This window comes from Schistocerca cancellata, chromosome 1, assembly GCF_023864275.1.
Source record: "Schistocerca cancellata isolate TAMUIC-IGC-003103 chromosome 1, iqSchCanc2.1, whole genome shotgun sequence".
In the NCBI taxonomy this organism is placed as follows: domain Eukaryota; kingdom Metazoa; phylum Arthropoda; class Insecta; order Orthoptera; family Acrididae; genus Schistocerca; species Schistocerca cancellata.
The window spans coordinates 566,154,811-566,178,165 of record NC_064626.1 but is presented as its reverse complement, the minus strand read 5'-3'; the positions used below and the strand labels follow the sequence as shown (position 1 = coordinate 566,178,165).

Genomic DNA, 23,355 nt, shown 5'->3' with positions numbered 1-23,355 from the left:
AGTGTAGCCATGTATGTAAGTGAAACATGGATGATAAATAGTTCGGACAAGAAGAGAATAGAAGCTTTCGAAATGTGGTGCTACAGAAGAATGCTGAAGATTAGATGGGTAGATCACATAACTAATGAGGAAGTATTGAATAGGATTGGGGAGAAGAGAAGTTTGTGGCACAACTTGACCAGAAGAAGGGATTGGTTGGTAGGACATGTTCTGAGGCATCAAGGGATCACCAATTTAGTATTGGAGGGCAGCGTGGAGGGTAAAAATCGTAGAGGGAGACCAAGAGATGAATACACTAAGCAGATTCAGAAAGATGTAGGTTGCAGTAGGCACTGGGAGATGAAGAAGCTTGCACAGGATAGAGTAGCATGGAGAGCTGCATCAAACCAGTCTCAGGACTGAAGACCACAACAACTATAACAAAAACAAGCTGTCAGTTATGTACTAATTTCAAAACATGAGGTCATTGGCTCAAAGGAAGGGTGTGTAGTGTTTCAAAATATTAATCAAACCACAGCCTCCTGTTCCCACCTGATCAACATCAAGTAAGCAAGTAGCAGCTATTTGAACATATATTAATTTGTATCTATCAGTGTATTGAGAAAATGTCTATTTTCTCTTTGTTACACATCAAGCACACAAGTTTGTGATAATGTGATTGGGAAAATATCTGATTATGATATTTGTGGTGTTGCCACTGGATACAAGTTCCTGCATATTGTCACAGAAGAAGCTGAGTAGCAGAGTCGCCGTAGTGTAGTGGTTATAACACTAGGCTGTTGCATGGATGGTCGTGAGTTCAAAACTCACCTGAACTGTGAAATTTTAATTTCTATATTCAGGTTGAATACACTCTAGATGTGTCCACATATGGCAAGATCATTATTCGGGCAGTTAATTATTTGAGATGCCATGGGCTTACACAAAGACAGTTTCACACATACTTGGCTGAAATTGGGGAAGAGTATGGTGACATACCTTACCACAGTGAAGTCCGCTGGCTTAGCTGCGGTAATGTACTTAAAAGATTTTTTGAGCTGAGAATACCAATAAATCAGTTCTTAAAGGACAAAGGAAGGTACAACCCCAAGTTAGAAGATCCAGAGTGGGTTGCCGCCCTTGCATTTTTAGTGGACATTACGGGACACATGAATGCACTGAACACAAGTTTACAAGGAGAAAATCAGCTAATTTGTGAAATGGTTGAAAAGGTGCAAGCTTGATCTGTGGGAAAGACAGCTCTCATCAGGGAACACAGTCCATTTCCCTACTCTGTCTACTGTGCGAGAACAGAATTGCAAAGAATATGTTTCCGTACTTAGTGCAATAAAAGAGGAATTTCTCAAGCGATTTGGGGATATATCATATTTATCCCAAGCATTTGACTGGTTCTCGAGACCATTTGCTGTTTCTGTAGATGATATTCATCCCAATTTGCAAATGGAATTAATAGATCTACAGTGTAATTCACATCTGAGAGACAAGTTCCTTTAGGCAAGATGTGTAATAGACTTTTATCACGACTTTCCACAGCAAGAGTTTACTCGTCTCCATCGTGAAGATAATTTCAGTGTTTGGCTCGACATACGTTTGAGAGAGATTTTTTTTTCTGTTATGAAAATTAATAAGTCTCGGTTAAGAGCAAACATCAGTGATGAAAATTTACATAATTGTTTGCATTTGTCTGTATGTAGAAATTTTGTTCGAGACATTAAACGTATTGTAAACTCCACTTGTGATAATTAAATAAAACGTATCGTAGGTAAAAGGCACTCTTTCAAACCATGATTTCTTTCAAGCACTCCTACTAACCTTAGTCCTTCATTCAGTAAAGCAAGCTAGGAAACAAACCGCATTACAGAGGAAGGAGTGGAGAGACGGTATGGTGGGGAGGGGAGATAAGCGGGTGGCTGGCTTGCCCCTGTGTGCACGCAGAACACGTTAGCTGCACGCGTGCAGGATTCCTGCTCGCCCCTGGCCTATGGTATCAGAGTGGTCTTGGCACACTGGAATGGGGATGGTTCTGAACAGCATATGCATCCAAAACCCTGACCCCAGCACAGCACAACATGCACCCCCCCCCCCCCCCCCCATCAGTCTCAGTCCTTTGCGCCCTGGCCTACTCCTCGCATCCCTTGGCACTGCATCTATCTCGATTTTGTAGGCCCATTCTTGAGTTCTATGTGGTTACTCATTGTACATGCTTATTCAAAGTATCCCTGTGTCATATGCGTGGAATCCACTACAGCCAAAGCCACCCTTACCACTGTTGCCTCACACATTGGTCTCCGACAATGGCCCACAATTTGCAGCCTTCCTTTGTTTTTGAGCACTTACCACACCACATCAATGAACATTCATAGCCCCGTAGAGTTCCTCCATCACCATCATCTGCTGACACCATTGCCATTGGAACCTCACTCTCGTTTGTCCTGGAGTTACAACCTGGCATGGCGGTGTGGTCACACCCTTATGGGAGTGCTAAAGCTTGGATGCAAGCAATGGTAGTGTCCATCCAATCTGGTATCGGGGCTGTGTGGAAGTTGAATGCCTGTTGGAGCAAATGGACCTCAACGGACAATAGAGGATAGTGTTGCCACAGCACTGCACTTGCCTAGTGAGTGCACTACCACCTTAGACATGAATGCACGCATAAGTACCACTGCACCTCGACTGTTCAGTCAGTCGTGTTCTTTGTTTGGCAGTGTTCATTACTATCTCTGATGCACTACTGACTACTCGTCAATGACTTTGAATTTGGTATTCTTTGATCTCAATTTGAATTGTGGCTCATATTTGACCTGTTGACAGCTTTGTGTCGAAAGTTCATTGCACTTAGTTGTTGCATAAGTCTCTATTGATTTGTTATTGTGTTAGGTCTGCCATTCGGCCATCCCTCTCACTCGACTCCAGCGTTGGTTTGAGGCCCATCCACAAATGTTCTTCCCATCCTGCGTAGGCACTGTTTCTCTCACGGGTGCACTGGTATCTGGCTACCCATGGATAATATAGCACTAGTCATTTTAAACAAGCTGGTTTGTTCATATTAAATATGAAATCAATGCAGATATTCCATTTGTGTCACTGGCAAAAAGAAGAAAAATGCCCCTCCCCCTTTTTTTTAAACATGAACCAACTGCCCAATTGTTGCCCTCGACAGGGAACATTTCCAATAGCAACAACATATTATGTGTGGATTCTAAGATCATTGGATCCCCTGTGCACTTCACAAACAAGTCTGTGGGATGCATCCTACAACTTGGTCCACTCGTCTGAGCAGTGGGGACAGCAGCAAATTTCAATGTAGTATACTATTTAAAATTCATACGTAAAATGGTGTAGAGAGCCTCAATTAAGGGAGAGACGGGTTCTTAAAATGAAGAATAAAACAGATAAATCTTAAAAACAGTGGTAGAATGCAATTCCTTTCAATAAGAAGTTAAGCCAGCTTCTAGTACATGACACAAACAAATTACCATTACTTAAAATGAATGTTTCCTTTTATTAGTGGCTACAAATAAATTTGGTGGTACTTTCCACCATGCCTACAACAATACAGACTACTATTGTCACAGGACCACCAGTTTAATTTTTGCATCCCAGCGACTGTACACTTCCCACAGAGTACAAGTTTTACCAAAATATTTGTACACTTCAGCAAAGCTGAAGGCTATAGCAATTTTTCTTATTGAATATAACACATGATCACTGGTATTGTCCATGTATTTATTTTGTAACACATTAGTCTATTCTTTTTGAGTATTAAAGACATCAAGTCAACTCAAAAATTCTGTAACAGTTGTTCCGCAATAATTAAATTACATCATTTCCATAATACACTTCTGTGAAGTAAAGATTTGCCAAAAGCATTATCAATACTACTGTAAAGCTGAAAGATGTTGCTGAAATATTTCACTTGAATGTTCTGTTCTGTTTCAAGAGAAAGTATGTTCCACAAAGAGATTGTAGATTAGACAATCTCTAGTTTAAATCATATCCACTAGTTAGTTTCCTTCACCAGCCATTTAGCAGAATGAACAAAAGCTTATTATGATATTTGAACCCCTTTATTACTTATTCATTTTAATTTATAAAATGATATGATATGTAAATGGAAAAAAGTTAAGAAAAATGTACATAACTATTAAAAGAAGAGATGACTCAGTAGTAGAAGTGCCTCAGGCACACATTAATTTCAACTCATGTCAGATTGGACTCATTTTATTATTTAAAAAAAGAGAAGTGGATGGAGGGTGGGGGTGTGGGGAGGCAGGAGGAGAGAAAGAGAGAGACTGCAGAAATTATAGGTTTTCCAGACTTTGTATATCTGGATGGCAATGCACCGACGCCTTTGAATTCAGTCATTACTGTGTCTTGCATATCCTTAGACACTGTGTAGTGGCAGTGTGTATCTATAAGAGACAAACTACTCAATGGAATTCTACCACCTTTTCAAAGCAAGTGAGGACGGGGTGTGAGTCATGCTTGGGTAGCTCAGTCGGTAGAGCACTTGCCCGCGAAAGGCCAAAGGTCCCGAGTTCGAGTCTCGGTCCGGCACACAGTTTTAATCTGCCAGGAAGTTTCATATCAGCGCACACTCCACTGGAGAGTGAAAATCTCATTCTGGAATTCTTATTGTAGTTGTGCATACAGTAGTGCTTGTGAAACAAATGATAAAGTAATTGTAAAACAAAAGAACATCACTTTTTAAAATGTTAATGAAGGATACACAAGATAATGGTACAAAATACATAAATATTTAGTGTTCTGAAACATTTTAATGAATTATGCTTAGGAGCAGTCTTTTTAAGGAAGTAAATGTTTCTCTCCAGCTACTTTTTGTGTCAACTGAAACTCATTTATTAGGAACTCTATGCTTTCTGTGGTGTCTAGCGAAAGACGAGCGAGTCCTTTTCCAAATAATAGCTATGCTCTAATTGTCAAACAACACTGTCATAATGCAGCGCAGTGACATGCACTGAAGGATATTTTCCCCTCTTGTACCAAGTACGTGTGTCAATGTTATGGCGAATTTGAAGGTAAGTAAAAACTGTGGCACACCTAATTTGATTACCACCTTCAATAATTGCACCTTATGGCTACCTGCACATTAACCATGTTAACAGATTGTTATTTGTTCACATTTATGTTAGGCCCAACAGAAGTCTGCAGCAATTAAGCACCATACTGTACATCAACTGCAGTGTACAAGAGTAGTGTAACTAACAACTGCCTCACAAAATACTTGCACCCAGAGACATAACAATGTATTTTTTTGTCATGTTCAAAGCAACTTTTTTAAAAGTTATCTTCAGTAAAAACTCTAGGATAAATATAAGATTGAAGCCTGCATGTTTCAGTTAGTGGTCTGGTATTTTCTTATGTCATTTCACCAAAACAGCAAGTGAACTCCTATGCTGTTAATTACTGTACATGTTTTGACAGGCTTCCACTACGCAAAAAGTTAAACTTACAAAGAGAGCTCATTATGACATTCCATGTAGGTCATGACAACTTGCAAAGACAACAAATGAACACTGACTGACATTAACAGAACCATATGATCATTCCTCAAACATTTTATAAAATTCTGGGAGGATGTTAGAGACTCAGCATTTGTTCAAAATAGCAAGAATCAAAATCGGAAAAAGCTACTTCAGGAGTCGTCATATAGATCATGTGCCAGAACATTAGCTACCTGGAGGCATTTATGGCTAAAACACAGATCTGTGGTTTTCACAGCCCCAACACTACATGCAAAATAATGTCCAATCTTTGTATTCTTGCATAGTACTAGAAGAGTTATCAATGCATACTTGCAACCAACTTTCACACTTCAGTTCTGAAATTACGTATTCCTGTCAGCACTGCAGATATTAAAAGAAGCTTTCATTCTTCCTGTACACAAACAACTTCTCCCTGTATCAATGAAAATCGGGAAAGAGGCACGCACCTAGCTCCAAATGCACAAGTGATTTTAAATATCTTACATGTCCACTTTGGTGTTTTGGTACTTTATTCTATGTACAATGATGACTCTAAACATGTCAATAAGTTAATTTATGACCAAGACCTTCCACAATTCACTGCATGCCAAATGGTAAGTGTAGCAACATAAGCAGATAAGCAACAATTTAGCATGGCTCACTTGTGAACTCTTATCGTATACATGAAGGGCAACTCCACGGAGTATATACAGGATGTTTCAAAGTCTTTGCACAAGTGACTGGGGGTGACATCACAGTCACATGATGGAGAATAATTTTTTGTTGGAGACAATATTTGCTGACAATTTGCAGCGATCATAAGCACTGTTTAGTATTTGCCGACCCTAGGATAATGATTACACTTAACTAGATGGTCTGCTAACTCTACACCAGTAAACGAGTAATTTTTCCAACAATAAAACCATATGAAAGTTTGTCTAAGTAGAAAACAACATTCAGCAACTTCAATTTTGTTCAGTCTACCACCTTTCATGTGCTACTCTGCAAACAAATGGTGCCGGGTGTCTACACCCCGTTGCCTCTCAGGAATTTAACCAGTCTTAAATGACACCTACTCACCAGGAAGCATCCTTTGTCTCTAACAAGAGTTACTCCATGGTGACATGATCTATCATACACAGATGTTTGTCACAAAGACTTTGAAACAGCCTGCATACATCTAAACATATGTAACTTAGTCCCTGAATGCTGTGATCAGCACGAGTTTCAGTGCTTAGTGTAGGGAGTAGCCCTACAAAAGTTTTAAGATACCAGAGTTCACACCTGACACAGCTCTTGTTTTCACTCCTACATGCAACATAATTAAGCAAGAAAGTCACCAAGAACAAAACACTGGGTGTGTGCACTTTTGTTTCCTTTTGCAGCATTTCTCTTTTGCCAAGATAAGACTGCTTAACATTTACATTCCATTTTCTCAAAAAATAGTTTTTTTCTTCCAGTTATACTGGTGGATACTGTGAAGACAGTTATATTGCTATATTTGACTTACAGCAGTGAGGGGAAGACCTTAATCGGTGATTTCAGAGTATATTATTACAACTTTCTACCATATTATGAATTAGTTGACAGGCTGTAAAACAAGTAAACTGATGACTGTTGCATAAGGAGCTTAGAAATCTAGAAGCCTTATGCCTACTTCATGATCTGCATACTCTGGCTGGAACATTCAGTCAGTTTCATGTTCCACATATCACAACTGTGACCTCTTCCTATGATTTAGAATTAGTCTACTTTACAATAAGAGTGCACTGCCTCAGGATAAAAAACAAACATTCTGCCCACTTACATGATCTGAGGTTTCTTAACATACACGTGGTTATACTTTACTACATTAAATAACTCCCACTCTCCAGGTTTTTAGATTTTTTCTTTTTTTACATGTATACAATGTCTTATGCTTAACTATGTCACACGCACTCAAACAGTTTCCACGAAGTAGAAGCTGTCTGGAAGTTTTGTTTGTTTCCCCCCCACCCCCCCTTCAGCTGAATAACTTCATTCCTTTCTGTCCCCCACCCTAAGGCTGAGTAATGGATACTGTAAATAATTTCTCCTCTAAGTATTATGACTGCATTTGAATAGTAGTATATTTTCAAGATGATATTTACATTTTCAAACACTGACATTACTGTTAGGCTTGATTATAATATTTGCATGATCAGCAAGGAGAACTATTTCTGCTTCTTGGCTGCATTTATATGCAACACAAACAGACTCAATATTGATCCCTGTGGTACACCTGCAGTGATTATTCCCTAGTCCAAAGATGCTGTTTCATTATGGACATTCCCTGGTATTCTTAATTCTACTCTCTGCATCATTTTGGAGAAATATGGCAAAAACCATTTACCAACAAATACCCCATACTGTAATATTTAAGCTTCTCTGTAATATATGTAGCTGACCAAGAGTACTATGGAATTAACTGTAAATGAGACAATAAAAGGAATGTAACAGTTGCTGGGCAATATCCCAACATGAGTGACACCACAGCCTCAATCACATTCTAATTCAAGAAATACTATTGCAAACTCACATGTGTATCCACACGTACGTTAATACTTACCACTAAAGAAAAGCCAAGAACATTACGTATTCCTCCTGTGTTGTGTTTCCATTTATGTAACATGTTTTTATTTAACTTTGGATCGATTATGGACTTTGAAAAAATATTAAGCAATATTGTTTTACTTCATGTCAGTGTTCTACTCTGTCGATGTGCACATTTTGTCTTTAATCTATTAACTAAAGAAATTCTAGTTCAAATTGGAACACCAAGTGCTCTTAAAATTCTCAATGGTGTAAACACAATATCAATTAGTTTATTACTAATTCAATTAGCAAATGACATACAGATGAAACTCTTGCACTGAAACAGTTTCTAGGGCACTATTTACACAAGAATGAAACAATGTCCTTATGACTTCCACACACATCAAAAAATGAAACTTTCAATACAGATTTTCTCATACCCTGTAACTTCTCCAAACTAGTTAATTTTCTCATTGCTGTGGAGATATCTAATGTGTTTAGAGGATTCAAAACCAAAAATCACATTAACAATTTCAAGGCAATAAATTATATTACATGGTAAAGAAGCCTAAATTATTAGTTTTGTGGTGAAAATTTCTCATTTAGGTACTCTCAACATAAAAATAAGAGAAACATATCCTCGGAGGAGATATAAATGTGAGTAGAATTTACAAACTTTTGATAATATTAATTAAGGATAGTGTTATGCCCGAGAAAAGTTTCAAGAAAATCCTTTTCCAAAAGGTATTTTGGTAAACGTCATTACTATCATTTTCTTATTGGAAATGAGTTCTGAATCAACTACAAATCCTTTTTGTTGTTAAGGTGTAGAATGTCACCGACATTTACCAATGAGTGAAGATATTTGACATTGTGTCTAAGCTCTTCAAATCACTGCCGAACTGACTACATGCAGAAATTTGCACTGATGTTTGCCACAGATGAGAACTTAATTACATCAAACAATTACATTCCATAAAATAATACAAGCATTAAGTATAATCAAAATGCTAAAAACTGAAAGTAAATTTTGTTTAATGTGTCTCAAAAGGCAGCCCATAACAAAAACACACATACGGCATTACAGTGTTCATAACCATGACAATGAATGTGCTGCTTAGTGAAAACATATGAGAAGTCACCCACACACACAAAAAATAGTACAAAAACATATTTAAAACAACAACATCAGACGGCCATAACAAACTCAACCCACTAATGATATGCTATTCACAAATGACATAGTTGTGAAATTATTGCTTATCCATTTCAATAACTACACAATTCACAACTCTTTAACACCTTTAAACAAAATGTTCACAACTGCAGTACCAAAAAGAAATAAATAATTCTAATATGCCAACATAATACTTCTGAATTGACCTCAGCATGAACGAAGCTTGATTTTGAGAAATGCTCTTCACATACTGTTAAATTTGTAGGAAACAGATCACATTTATTAAAAATGATACAAAGATGTATTTTCAGATTGTTTACACAATTATTCAATGAATATTAGTATGTCACCTATATCACACTACCTGCTGAATGCATTAGAACACAACTTTCAATCACAACTTTACACAACTGACTCACTATTACTTCCATGGAATTAATGTTTAATAACAGTCAATATTTGTCACTAGCAGTCTTCTTCCTCCACTTCATCAGAAAAAAAGATCACATCTTTTCTAAGTTGCATATCAAGCTGTCAGTAATAGAAAAACTTTTGCTGAAATAGTCTTTGCAACTTCAATTAAAACTCATCATGAGTGTGCGAGTCCTGCAAAAAAATAAAAGAGGAATAATTGTTAGAAATAAGCCACCCAACAAGTTGTCTAAGCACTTGTTATCTCAACAGACAGTTACCAAACATTTCACTTTCTCTCTCTCCCTCCCACTCTTATCCCTACGATACAGCAGCTGGCCAGAAAGAGAAAGAAAGAGGGAGATGCACACAAAAATGTAGAGGTCTTAAGACTTCATGCCTATATGGACTGGGCTGTGCCAAAGTTAGTAATCAAACAAAACGATATGCAATACCAATTTATATAATATTTTGGTTTCAATTCCACATGTACAACAGCAAAAGTGCATTAAAGGTGTTTGCAGCTCTTCCACTGCGTGCTGCTATTAATAACATCTCTGGTGATGAATTATGAGAAGTGAATTGGATAAATCATTAAACAGGTGTGGATAACCAACCGCATCGCTTGTTCATAACTCCTTTTGCTTTGCCAATTATGTTAGCTGGTTTTTTATTTCACTCACAGCGATGTAAGAGGGGCTACTGTATCTCCATCAGAAATTGCGCTAGGAAAATCAAATATTTGTGACAACCAAGATCATAAATGTCATTGCTGCAAGTGACCATAGAAGCTGTGACACACACACACACACACACACACACACACACACACACACACACACAGAGAGAGAGAGAGAGAGAGAGAGAGAGAGAGAGAGAGAGAGAGACAGATATTCATACTGGCTACCATATACTATCACCAGACTAGCTACAAACAATGACCATGAATTGTCAACAGCAGCATCTAACACAAGAGCAATGGTGAATAAGTGCACTTTAGCCTGGACAAGATTTAAGCACCTGTTAACTCTTATCTCCCAACAGCTTTCATGGTGGGCAGAAGGGAAGACGGGAGGAGGGGGTCCTCTAACACTTTTTCACACAGCATACTGTGTGAGTGGTTGGATACTTCCAGTAGCACTCAAACTGCTGAGACACTGACTAGCTTAATTATGTTTTCTATGCATGCTGAAATTTGTACAGTATATATGCAGAACAGAATTAACTGATTTACACTACAAACACAGCAGCCTGAAAACAACACTAGCAGACAAAAATATGCTTCAACTGCACTACATTCCATCTTTCGTGCACACATTAATAACCTAAATATGGGAACAGGTATGACAAGGATACACCAAGTGGTCATACAATTATGGAAGACTTAGATGCAAGAGAACTGCCCAGTTCACAGACACCGCACATCCTACTCCAGTCCTGTCAGGCTTGTCCTATCTCAACAGAGGCAGCACCACCTGCTAAAGCAGCCTGTCATACCAGTTCTGCTGCAAGTTCAGTTATGGCATTTTATTTGGGGATAGTCACCAAGCAGCTGACCACCAGAGTAAATGGTGACTCACAAACTGAGGCCAAGAACAGTTTACCATACAGTACCACCACTATAGTACTGAGGACAACATACTCCAGTTCAATGGCTGCTTCACAACCAGTGCTACCTAAATCCCTCCCTCCAGAACCAGCTACTCTTAACTACATAGGTGGGAGTTGTCCTTGCAACGCACACCCTTCGCACCCGTAATCTTCCTGAGTTCACCCACTGTTTGCACACCCTCCACCCAACAGTTTCCCCTTCCCCTGTCAATATAAGAAGGGTAAAATAACTGACACAAAATTACAGAACAGTACTCTTAACATTGATTTGATGTAGAATTCTTGACTGTGTTCTCAGGTCGATGATAATGAATTTTCTTGGGAGAGAAAATCTTCTGCCCACAAATCCATATACATTTACATCACTCATGTGAAAAAAAAAAACAGCTTGCCCGTTTCTCACACAATCTCATGCAAACTTCGATGAAGGGCAACACACAGGTTCCATATTCCCAGATTTCTTGAAAGCATTTGACATAGTAACCCACTCCAGACTAAAAGGTATTAATATATGAAATAGGTTTCCTGACATGGGAGTGGCTTTAAGATTAAATTATAGAACCTAATACATTGTCAATGTCTCAAGGGTCTCTTCAGGTATGCTCATGGGAAGTATGAGATGACCACTAATTCTCTACATACATTAATGATGGCTAAGGTGAGCCTCAATCTGCAGCTGTTTGCTGATGACTCTGGTGTGCTGGATAGTGTCACTGACTATTAAGAGGATACAAGGTGACGCACTAAGGTTCTAGTCAATGTGATGGCAACTTGCTCTTTATGTAAAAAAAGAAAATGCAAGTTAATGCAGATGAGCAGGAAAAACAACCCTACAATGTCCAAATACAGCATTAATAGTATGATGCTTGACACACAGTCACATCTATTACATACCTAAATGTAACATTGCAGAGTGATTAAATGGAACAGCACATCAGGTAACAGGGAAGGCAAATGTTCAATTTCAGTTTATTGGGAGAATTTTAGAAAAGTGTGGGTCATCTGTAAATGAAATGCATACAGAACATTAGTGCAACGCACACTTTACTACTGTGAGTGTTCGGGATCCCAGAACAGGAAGACACTGAAGCACTTCAAGACAGGCTACTAGATTTAGTATCACTAGTTTCAATCAAAGCGCTATTATGAAGATGCTTTGTGAACTCACATGGGAATTCCTGAAAGGAAGACGTTTATTTTGCAGAAGGCTCTTTAGAAAATTTAGAGAAATGGCACCAAGTTGACAGCAGAACAAAACTATTGCCATCATACTTTTGCAGAAGGACCATGAAGATAAGGAAAATTACAGCCCGTATGGAGTATATGGACAGTAATTCTGCTGTCCCTCCATTTGTAAGGTGAACAGGAAAATAAATGGCTGGTAGTGATACAAGGTACCCTTCACCATGTACCAAACTGTCGTTCACAGTATGTACGTAGATATGCAAAAGAAAACATACAGCTGGTTGGAAATAAATAACTTCTAAAGAAGGAAAACTCGTTGAATAATCAAATTCAGTTTACAAACTATACGAGGTGAGTCGGGAGGAAAGGTATGTTCTTTGAGGAATGATAGTATTAGTGATTCTGAACAAAAAAACTTCATATGGACATATGCCCTATTCCAATTTGTTTCTGAGATAGAACTCATTCAATATCACTTTTGTATGCTTTTCTTGAGTAACACTAAAACCACACCCTCCAATGAAAACATGTCCCAGTACAAAAACACATTCAAAACAGTGTATGCACGTCAAGCAAGTTTTTCAACATTCTCATGCTCTCTTCGCACAAATCATTAGTTCTAGAGCAAAAAAATGAATAGGACCTTTTTTGTAGGAAATTTAATATAGTTTAATTTTGGTACTGCAACACGTTTTCGCTGGAGTGTGCGGTTTTCTAGGTAGTCAAGAAAAACATACAAAAGTGACATTAAATGTGTTCTATCTCTGAAACCATTCTTTCCTTTTTGTTCAGAATCACTAATACTACCACCCCTCAAAGCATGCACCTTTCCTCCCGACTTGCCCTGTATTAAAAGCCTGTACATTTTACATTTAAATATTTTTTCTAACACTTCTAGTATTACCTCTTCACCAGATTCTGGAGGATCACTCGTTTCATCGTCATCTTCATCCTCATTCTCATCTTCATCCTCGTCATCTTCTTCATCCTTTTTGGAAGACTTTTCCTCCTCTTCTCTCTTTTTCCTTTCCTCTTCATCCTGTTGCTCTTTCATTTTCTTTTCACCAGCCTGAACAAGAACAGAATTATGTAAGCACAACAGTGTGTACAGTGTTACCTCAGAAAATAAATATTTAATTCCACTTACAGATCTGGGCCTCCACAATTCTTCTCCCACTTGTTTAGCGTGGTCTGGATCATCAGTTATCAGAATGTTATCAAAAATAGTTCCCGATTTTACTTGCCACAAGTCAAAACCAATAGCACAAACCTCATTCTTCATATATAATTCTGGGTCTGGTGAATATTCAGGGTTGTCAATTTCAGGATGAATCCAAGGCCCCTATATAAAATAAGAAAATTAAATTTGTGCCACATAAATTTAAAGACAATTATGAATAAATATATTAAAGCAGCTTGAAATACCTTACACTCACTTTGTAAAACAATGAACAATAGCTATAACAGAATGAATCTCATGCCCAAGAAATTAAAATCTCATTTATTAGGCATGAATAAAGCGATCATCCCAGCACATCATTGATAGTTTCATATGAAATCATGGCCCTCACATTTGATTTAGGTGCAAAGTATCTTACCTTGTAATTAGGATTATCAATTTGCTTAGGTTTCCATTCACCCTTGAAGTCTGGGTTGTCAATCATAGGGGGTTCCCATTCACCATCCATTTCATCATCCCAATCTTCTGGCTTACTGGCATCAGGGTCAGGAATATGCTCTGGCTTGTCCCAATCGTCTGGTTTCTTGTCATCAGGGTCATCAATAGTAGGACGATCATCCCAGTCTGCTGGTTTCTTTGCTTCTGGATCTTTTATCTTCTTAGGCGGCAGAAAGTTCCAGTCTGCTTCTAGTTCTCCAGACTCCACTTTCTCATTGTCTATTAACACCTTTGGAAGGCAAATCATTTTAGTGATTACTTCCGAAACACTGATATATGGGTGAGGTTAACTAAAATAATTTCAATGCAAAAACATACCTCATATGTGTTGTCAGGCTTAACCACCAAAGTGTATAAATGTGTGTAAACATCATCCTTGCATCTTATTTCCTTGTTGATTAGCAAGTTCTTTCCTTTGTAATTAAAGATTACATGAACTTTCTTAGTGCCAGGACCACAAATGTCAGGACCTATAAAAGGAAGTTTTGATTAATTTTATACAGACAATACTGCCAAATGTGTCTTTTTCCACACAACTGTTCCATATTACCTATTCTTCCAATATACTACATATTTGCTGCACAGTAAAATTAGTACAACCAGAACTTAGGAAGAGCATCACACAAAACACACAATGCACCTTACTTGATGGTCTTCAAGGACTTTTGGATTTTCATAGTGGATAACACTAATAAAACATTTTGCAGGCTCACAGAATGCCCAAATATAAATTTAACTGCTTTCATACATTAAATCCTTGATTCTGATAAATAAAACTACACTTTCAAAAACTAAATCCATCTCATTTTAACAGCAAGCAAATCGTCAGGGATAGTAATGTGACCAGCAGTACAGCAAGAGAACATGAAATCAGTACTAAAACAATCCTATCCCTGAAGATTCCAATTATTTCTTGTGTGCATGGTCTGGAAGGTACAAATTTAATGGTTCATTGGAAATAAGTTTCCATTACTTTCATTTTTGCTTTTCTTCCAATAAATTCTGCTCACAGCATTAAAACTGAAGAGTGAAAAATTAATAACTAGCTCTGCTATTTTCAAATCTGCTTGCAAGTGAGCTTCACCAATTATCTACGCAAACTAATATGCCATGATGGCAGTCACATGGAATAAGATTTGTTGACATTGCTAAAGGTGTTTATCTCCAGCAACGATGTTCCCGCCCCTTGATTAATACACTAGAACGTGTCATTTAAACCTAATATCTACTTTTCGTGTTTTAATAATGTCCTTATAAATATAAACTAATACGGAATGCAGTGACGGTCTAAGAAAATAAAATGTAAAATAAAGCTCTTGTGCACGAGTTCTTCCTGAAATGGGTACCATATGCCGGATTGGACTTACCAAACATAAGAAGGTATGGTGAGTCACCGTGCATGTCTTTCTGGTCCAAACCACAGTCAAAAACTTTAAGGTATCCTCCGCCACAGTCTATGTTCTGTTCATGCTTCACTGTAAATTGTATAACCAGCGGCTTTTCTTTACTACTAAATGGCTTGAACTTCGTGGATAGTGCATAGAACCTCGCGTCTTGAGATGTCTGGATACCTGCAAAAATAAAGAAAATTGTCACATGCAAAATTTAAAAAATTGAAAATTTTAAATAGATTCTTTGCGTAAAATAAGGGTTCCTACCTTTATCTTCTTCAGGGTCATTGAAGAACTTGCCGGCACTACGGACGAACTTGCCGAACTCCTTTCCCGGATGCTCCGAGTACACCCAATTGCTTTCCCACGAATCTGCACATTAGTCATAAAAATTCTGTATTTTTCTATTACACGGCAAATAAAATATTGTCAGTGGTAAACTATAACTACGAAAAATAACGAGGAAATCATAGAAAATGTAAAGACATGATAGATTTGTCATAACGTGACAAGCGGTAAGTTATCCCGTTACTTACCGTCAGCAAACTTCTCTTCATAGTAAACTTCACTATTAACTTCCGAAAACGCTAAAAACGCGAATGCTAAAACTAGGAACCTCATTGCGGAGGATGCTATAACCTACTCGCCACCCCGATGCAAACTTGACAACGTACACAGAAATATACAACCAACACCCGCAATTTCCTTCGCCTCACATACAACGCAGCACCCAGACAGATGGGCCTATGCCATTGGTTAGCTTGCGTGCACCAATCAGAGGGAACCACGCTGAGGAAACAGCGTCAAGGTTTCCGATTATCACAGATGCTATCATCTGTGTGCTAGCTGGCGAGTCTTGTCCACGTATTGACTGGTTGCCATGGAAACGGCTTCCCGCAGGCCGCAAGGTAGCGTGGCTTCACACCTCAGTGTCACATGTTTGTTGAAAATGGAGATTTAGTGAACAGACTGAAGTGATGAAAACTGGTAACATCCGTGTTAGATCAGCGTGTCCATTCTGAACGCGTTAATTCCTATAGTTTTAAATGCATCCAAATATAAAGCACTACGCCTCCTCCATTCATGCAGAGGATGAATGGTTTGTGGAAATAAACACAGTTTAACCATAAAGCACAGAAAAGAGAAATTGCTGCTAGAAATTACCAGGAAGAGATGACAGATTTTCATCAAAGCCGTTGTTATGAACCCAGTATATCAGCTACGAAGAATAAGAAGATGTCACGCAGCGATTTAGCGTTTCAAAAATTAAAGAAGTACGAAGTAAAATATAAAACTAACCGAAATTTGACATCTGTACTGACAAACAGTGAGTCGGTGGAAGCAAATAGTGAGTCTGATATAGAACAATACAAATCTGTTATCCCTGTGTACACCGGCCCAAGAGGTAGACAACAGGATTTGACAACATACTTTGAGGCATCAAAACATTGTCTTCAGAAGGCCGAAGAGACTGGCGGTCGAGCATCATTGAAAAACGGTAATGTCACATCATCTGATACACGTCCACGTAACAGAACACTTATTATTGACCTTAACGTTGATGATGCTGACGTGGTTTATTCAGATGACTCTAAAACTGAGTTGATTACCAATTCTTTTCCAAACGCCTGTAGGGACAGAAATACCATTTCACGGAAGAAGCAATCTGATGCCGAAAAGGTAACTGCTCAGAAAAATGAGACCTTGTCTCCTCCATTGAAGATATCAGTAAACAACAAACCTAGTGCGTCTGATACATCTGTTTCTATTGACAATTTATGCAGGAATATAGTGCCAAATGATAATCCCACAGATTCAGGTGATCATACACATATTAACTCCACCTCAGCAGTTGATAAAACATCTGTCTGCTCCAAGAACATGAATGAAATTAAAAAAGTTGACTTATACCTAACAGACGAAATGAAAGAAGTGCAGGAACTGTCTCAGTCAGTAGAATATTGTCAAAAGCAAAACAAAAATGAATCATTAGAACAAATAAATTGTGATCTCTTGAGCAACAAAGAGAAGCTACCTGGAGAGCCAGAGACTGTAAGAACTGAAATATTTGAAAGTAACTCTGAGATAACAAGTTATGAAGTTCCTGATATTTCCAGTTCTTTTCATATAGATATTAGAGAATCTTTACACCTGGACTCAGTGGTAACTCCAGAGTCTTCCGTTACCGCAGGTGATGGTGTAACACAGAATACAGATGATAAAAATGTCGCTGCTCTGGCATCAAACAGTGTAACAGATGGTCATTTGCACAGTGCAATCTCAGCATTGTGCTCCAAATGTAAAAAAAGTTTTAAAAAACAGTGTAAGACTCAAGCAGATAAGACTTACTGTAATTGCAATAGCAAATCAACACAGACAAATATTAACTTGGACTTTGTACATCACATAAACAATATTCATCTTTCTAACACAACTGCAGAGAAAGATGTGCTGTTATCACCGTATAGTTTATTTGTTTACCATTACTTGCTTCATGGGTATTCAGAAGGTACGAATTCTTCAGTCTTTCTTTTAGTAGATTTGTAGAAGGAAGTAATCAGCATGATGTAACTCTTGCAAAAGAAAACATATGGTAATTGCTCATCTGTTAGTGTAGTCTTTTCAGATTATTAAATAGTTATGGTAACTTTAGGATGATATAAGTAAACTGGAGAACTGGTGTAACACAAAGATTATCTCATTTAAGAAATTACATTTCTACGCTACAACATTACAGAATGTTCAGTATATTTTGATACAGCTGGCTGTGTCAACATATAAGATACAGTTAAGACAATTAATACAACAGATTTGTGAATTAATAAAAGTACATATTGGTAGTAGGGCAATCCCAGGTGCTAATATACTTATTGAAACATATATAGTTACTGGAATACTTGTTTACACACATATGTACATGCTTAATTAAATTATATATCAGTTACATACATTTACAGTTTTCAGTTACTTATAGCTAGTTGATTGATGATACTTGTATACTTATTTACATGTTTATAAATGCATAATTCTAATTGTGTGATTATTACATGTGATTCTACTGATAAAAACATCTACCTGAAGCACAATTCTCGAAAATCACTCTCCATGAATTCATCAACTGAGTAAAATTCTTACTGTTTCATTTCAGTTTCTAAAACTTCTTTGAACTTGTGTCATTGAGTCAATTGAGCTGCTTTTCTTTTCAGTTGGTTGAAGAATTTAAGGTCTGTTTATGGCTACTACAGATGTGAGAATCTAGAGAACAGTAAATGTATCATGCGGCAATTTTTTGTATTGTGCAAATGAACATTATTTCTTAGTCTGTGTTTTCTTTAGCATAAATTAGACAGTTGCAGATGTAAAGGCTGAAGAATGTTGTTATGTGAAGTGTTCTAAACTGACTTCTTCAAATCTCTCTGGGAGGCAGACCCAGAATACATGGAACAGCTTTCTTCTGCCATTGAGAGCTGTAAGCTCACTCTGGTGCATTTCCCCACAACAGTATTCTACATTGTTGGTGTAAGTGGAAGAACACATATTAAGAGTAAAGTAGGAGATTCTTACTGACATTTTGTCTTAATTTATGGAACAAAAGTAAAGCTCTTGCCAGTGTGCTGCTTAAGTAATTTATGTGTCCATCCCATGTCAGTCTTGTATCAGTCACAAGTTGAAGTAATTTCACATTCTTATTCTCAGACCTAATTGCTCTGAGACTGCAATAAAGTTCTTCTGTTTTTGTTTTGAGAATGGATGGATAGCCGGTTGGCCAGATGCCAGTGATTAGTCAACTCGTTTGTTTCTCTGTTATAATTTTGAATATCTTGATAGTTTTTGCCTTTTGTTAGCATTGTGATGTCTTCAGATTACAGCACATACTCACCTAGTATGTGACTCAAGAAATTATCTGTATACACAATGAAGAGACAGGATCCAAGAGCTGCCCCCTGTGATGTTCCACATTTCATTTTCAACAACTGTGATGCCTGATTATTTGCATACACTAACTGTAGCCTATCAAGATAGGTAGGTTCTAACTATATTTCATCTTTTATCTCTAATGCTGTAGTGAGATAATTTTATTTATACAGTCTTACATGACACAAAGTTGAAGGCTTTGTTCAAGTCTATAAGTACTGCACATGTAGCATCTCTCTTTTCAGTATCCTCATATATAATACGTAATAGATTTCCGACTGATTTTAGTGTTGACATATTTGATCTAAAGCTATACTGGTTTGCATTCAGTATTATTTTCAAAATAGTCATATATTTGTTAACATCTACAGCTTTCTATTATTTCTGATGCAATTGGAACAAATGAGTGAGGTCTGTAATTACTGGGGAGGTGTCTTTCTCCTTTCTCAAACATGTGGAGCGTAACGGTGATTGTAGGAGCTTGAATGATGACAGCTTGTACACTTTATAAAGTATTTGTTTAGTACATTGCAGTCTGTGGTAACAGTATTGTCATTTTTGAACTGGTTTATTTCGTTTTTAATGACATTTCTTGCTGTAGCTATCATTTACTTCGCACTTGACTCTCTTAATCTCAGTTTGGTAGACATCTTTGAATTTTGCATATATTTTCTTAACTTCACCATTTTTAACAGATCCGTCTTTGGCTGTAGGAACCAGTATTCTTATTATATTCAGTCTCTGTCTATAACCCCCCACCCCCCCCCCCCCCCACCCCCACACACACATACACAACCCTCGAATGAACCGTGTACCTTGGTGTTGGTAGGGAGGTTTGTGTGCTTCAGTGATACAGGTGGCCGTACCATAGGTGCAACCACAATGGAGGGGTATCTGTTGAGAGGTCAGACAAATGCATGGTTCCTGAAGAGGGCAGCAGCCGTTTCAGTAGTTGCAGCGGCAACAGTCTGGATGATTGACTGATCTGGCCTTGTAACATCAACCACAAGGGCCTTGCTGTACAGGTACTATGAAAGGCTGAAGCAAGGGGAAACTACAGCCATAATTTTTCCTAAGGGCATGCATCTCTACTGTGTCATTATAAGATGATGGCATCTTCTTGGCTAAAATATTCCAGAGGTTAAATAGTACCCCATTTGGGTCTCCGGGTGGGGACTACCCAGGACAATGTTGTTATCAGGAGAAACAAAACTGGCAGTCCATGGATTGGAGTGTGGAATGTCATATCCCTTAATCAGGCAGGTAGGTTAGAAAACTTAACAAGGTTAAAGTTAGATGTAGTAGGAATTAGTGAAGTTTAGTGGCAGGAGGAATAGGACTTCTGGTCAGGTGAATACAGGGCTATAAATACAATACAAAATAAGGGTAATGCAGGAGTGGCTTTAATAATGAGTAAATATATAACAGGGACATGGGTAAGCTATAATGAACAGTATAGTGAATGCATTATTGAAGCCAAGATGGACACAAAGCCCACATCCACCACAGTTGTATGAGTTTATATGCTAACTAGTTCTGCAGATGAGGAGGAGATTGAGGAAATATATGACGAGACAAAAGAAATTATTCAGGTAGTTAAGGGAGCTGAAAATATAATAGTCATCGAGGACTGAAATTCAATAGTAGGAAAAGGAAGAGAAGGAAAAGTAGTAGGTGACTGGGAGAAAGGAATGAAAGAGGAAGCCGCCTGATGGAATTTTGCACAGGGCATAATTTACTCATATCTGACAATTTGTTTAAGAATCATGAGAGAAAGTTGTATACATAGAAGAGTCCTGGAGACAATGAAAAGTTTAAGATTGATTATATAACACTTAGAGATTTAGGAACCAGATTGTAACACATTTCCAGTGGCAGATGTGGACTCTGACCACAATTTATTGGTTATGAACTGCAGATTACAACTGAAGAAACTGCAAAAAAGCAGGAATTTATGGAGATGGTACCTGGATAAACTGAAAGAACCAGAGGCCTTAGAGGGTCTCAGATGGAGCATTAGGGAATGATTGACAAGAACAGGGGAAAGGAATACAGTCGAAGAAGAACGGGTAGCTTTGAGAGATGAAATAGTGAAGGCAGCAGAGGATCGAGTAGATAAAAAGATGAGGTCTAGTAGAAATCCTTGGGTAACAGAAGAGATATTGAATTTAATTGATGAAAGGAGAAAATATAAAATTCAGTAAATAAAGCAGGCAAAAAGGAATACAAATGTCTCAAAACTGAGATCGACAGGAAGTGCAAAATGGATAAGCAGGGATGGCTAGAGGACACATGTAAGGATGTTGAAGCATATATCACTAGAGGTAAGACAGATACTTCCTACAGGAAAATTAAAGAGACCTTTTGAGAAAAATAGAACCTCCAGCATGAATATCAAGAGATCAGATGTGAAAGCACTCCTAAGCAAAGAAGGGAAAGCAGAATGGTGGAAGGAGTATATTGAGGGTCTACACAAAGGAGACACACTTGAGGGCAATGGTATGGAAATGGAAGAGGACTTACAGGAATATGAAAAGAAAGATATGATACTACGAAAAGAATTTGACAAAGCACTGAAAGGCTTGAGTCAAAAGGAGGCCCAGGGTAGACAACATTCTGTTAGAGCTGCTGGTAGCCTTGGGAGAGCCAACCAACACAAAACTCTTCCATCTGGCAAAGAAGATGTATGAGACAGGTGAAATACCCTCAGACTTCAAGAAGAATATAACAACCCCATTTCCAAAGAAAGCAGATGCTGACACAGGTTTGAAAATTACCGAACTAACCGTTTAATAAGCCACAGCTGAAAAATACTAACACAGATCCTTTACAGAAGAATGGAAAAACTGGTAGAAGCTGATCTCGGGAAAGATCAGTTTGGATTCCGTGGAAATGCAGGAATATGCGAGGCAATAGTGACCATACAACTTCTCATAGAAGGTAGGTTAAGAAAAGGCGAACCTATGTTTATAGCATTTATCGAATTAGAGAAAGCTTTTGACAATGTTGACTGGAACACTCTCTTTCAAATTAAAAGAGTGGTAGGAGTAAGAGACAGGGAGCGGAAGGTTATTTATAATTTGTACAGAAAGCAGTTGGTAGTTATAAGAGCAGAATGGCATGAAAGGGAAGCAGTGGTTGAGAAGTAAGTGAGACAGGGTTGTAGCCTATCTCCAATGTCATTCAATCTGCATATTGAGCAAGCAGTAAAGGAAACAAAAGAAAATTTTGGAGTAGGAATTAAGCTCCAGGGAGAAGAAATAAAAACTTCGAGGTTTTCCAATGACGTAATTATGTAAGAAACAGCAAAGGGCTTGGAAGAGTAGTTGAATGGAATGGACAGTGTCTTGAAAGGAGGATATAAGACGAACATCAAAAAAAGCAAAACGAGGATAATGGAATGTAGTCGAAGTAAATCAGGTGACGCTGAAGAAATAGGAAGTAGGAAATGAGACAAAGTAGAAAATGAGTTTTGCTATTTGGGAAGCAAAATAATGCATGATGATCGAAGTATGGAGGATATAAAATGTAGATGGACAATGGGAAGAAAAACACTTCTGAAGAATAGAAATCTGTTAACATCGAGTATAGATTTAAGTGTCAGGAAGTCCTTTCTGAAAATATCGGTATAGAGCATAGCCATGTATGGAAGTGAAACATGGACAATAAACAGTTTAGGGCAAGAAGAGAATAGAAGCTTTTGAAATGTGGTGCTACAGAAGAATGCTGAAAATTAGATGTGTCGATCACGTAACTAATGAGAAGGTACTGAATAGAATTGGGGGAGAAGAGAAATTTGTGGTACACTACCTGACTAAAAGAAGGGATCAGTTGGTAGGACACATTTTAGGGCATCAAGGGATCACCAGTTTAGTACTGGAGGGAAGCATGGGGAGTAAAAATCATAGAGGGAGACCAAGAAATGAAAACAGTAAGCAGATTCAGGGG

The 23,355-nt window shown here is 37.9% G+C and overlaps 2 protein-coding genes across 2 annotated transcripts in view; one reads left to right on the top strand and one right to left on the bottom strand.

Moving 5' to 3' along the window:
- Nucleotides 1-9,057: 9,057 nt before the first annotated feature.
- Nucleotides 9,058-16,236, bottom strand: LOC126181364 (calreticulin). The gene is made up of 8 exons (XM_049924765.1): nt 16,029-16,236; nt 15,760-15,864; nt 15,469-15,672; nt 14,420-14,571; nt 14,022-14,330; nt 13,571-13,765; nt 13,328-13,492; nt 9,058-9,822 (listed from the first exon to the last, which is right to left on the bottom strand). Exons 1-8 carry the CDS (start codon nt 16,111-16,113, stop codon nt 9,796-9,798), a joined length of 1,242 nt encoding a protein of 413 aa, XP_049780722.1. The 5' UTR covers nt 16,114-16,236; the 3' UTR covers nt 9,058-9,795.
- Nucleotides 16,237-16,325: 89 nt separating this feature from the next.
- The window catches only part of LOC126181348 (uncharacterized), a 33,689-nt gene continuing 26,659 nt past the window's right edge, over nt 16,326-23,355 (top strand). Inside the window, exon 1 of the mRNA XM_049924764.1 lies at nt 16,326-18,001. Within this exon, the coding sequence (XP_049780721.1) occupies nt 16,666-18,001 (1,336 nt within the window). The 5' untranslated portion in view covers nt 16,326-16,665. The remainder of the gene's footprint in view (nt 18,002-23,355) is intronic.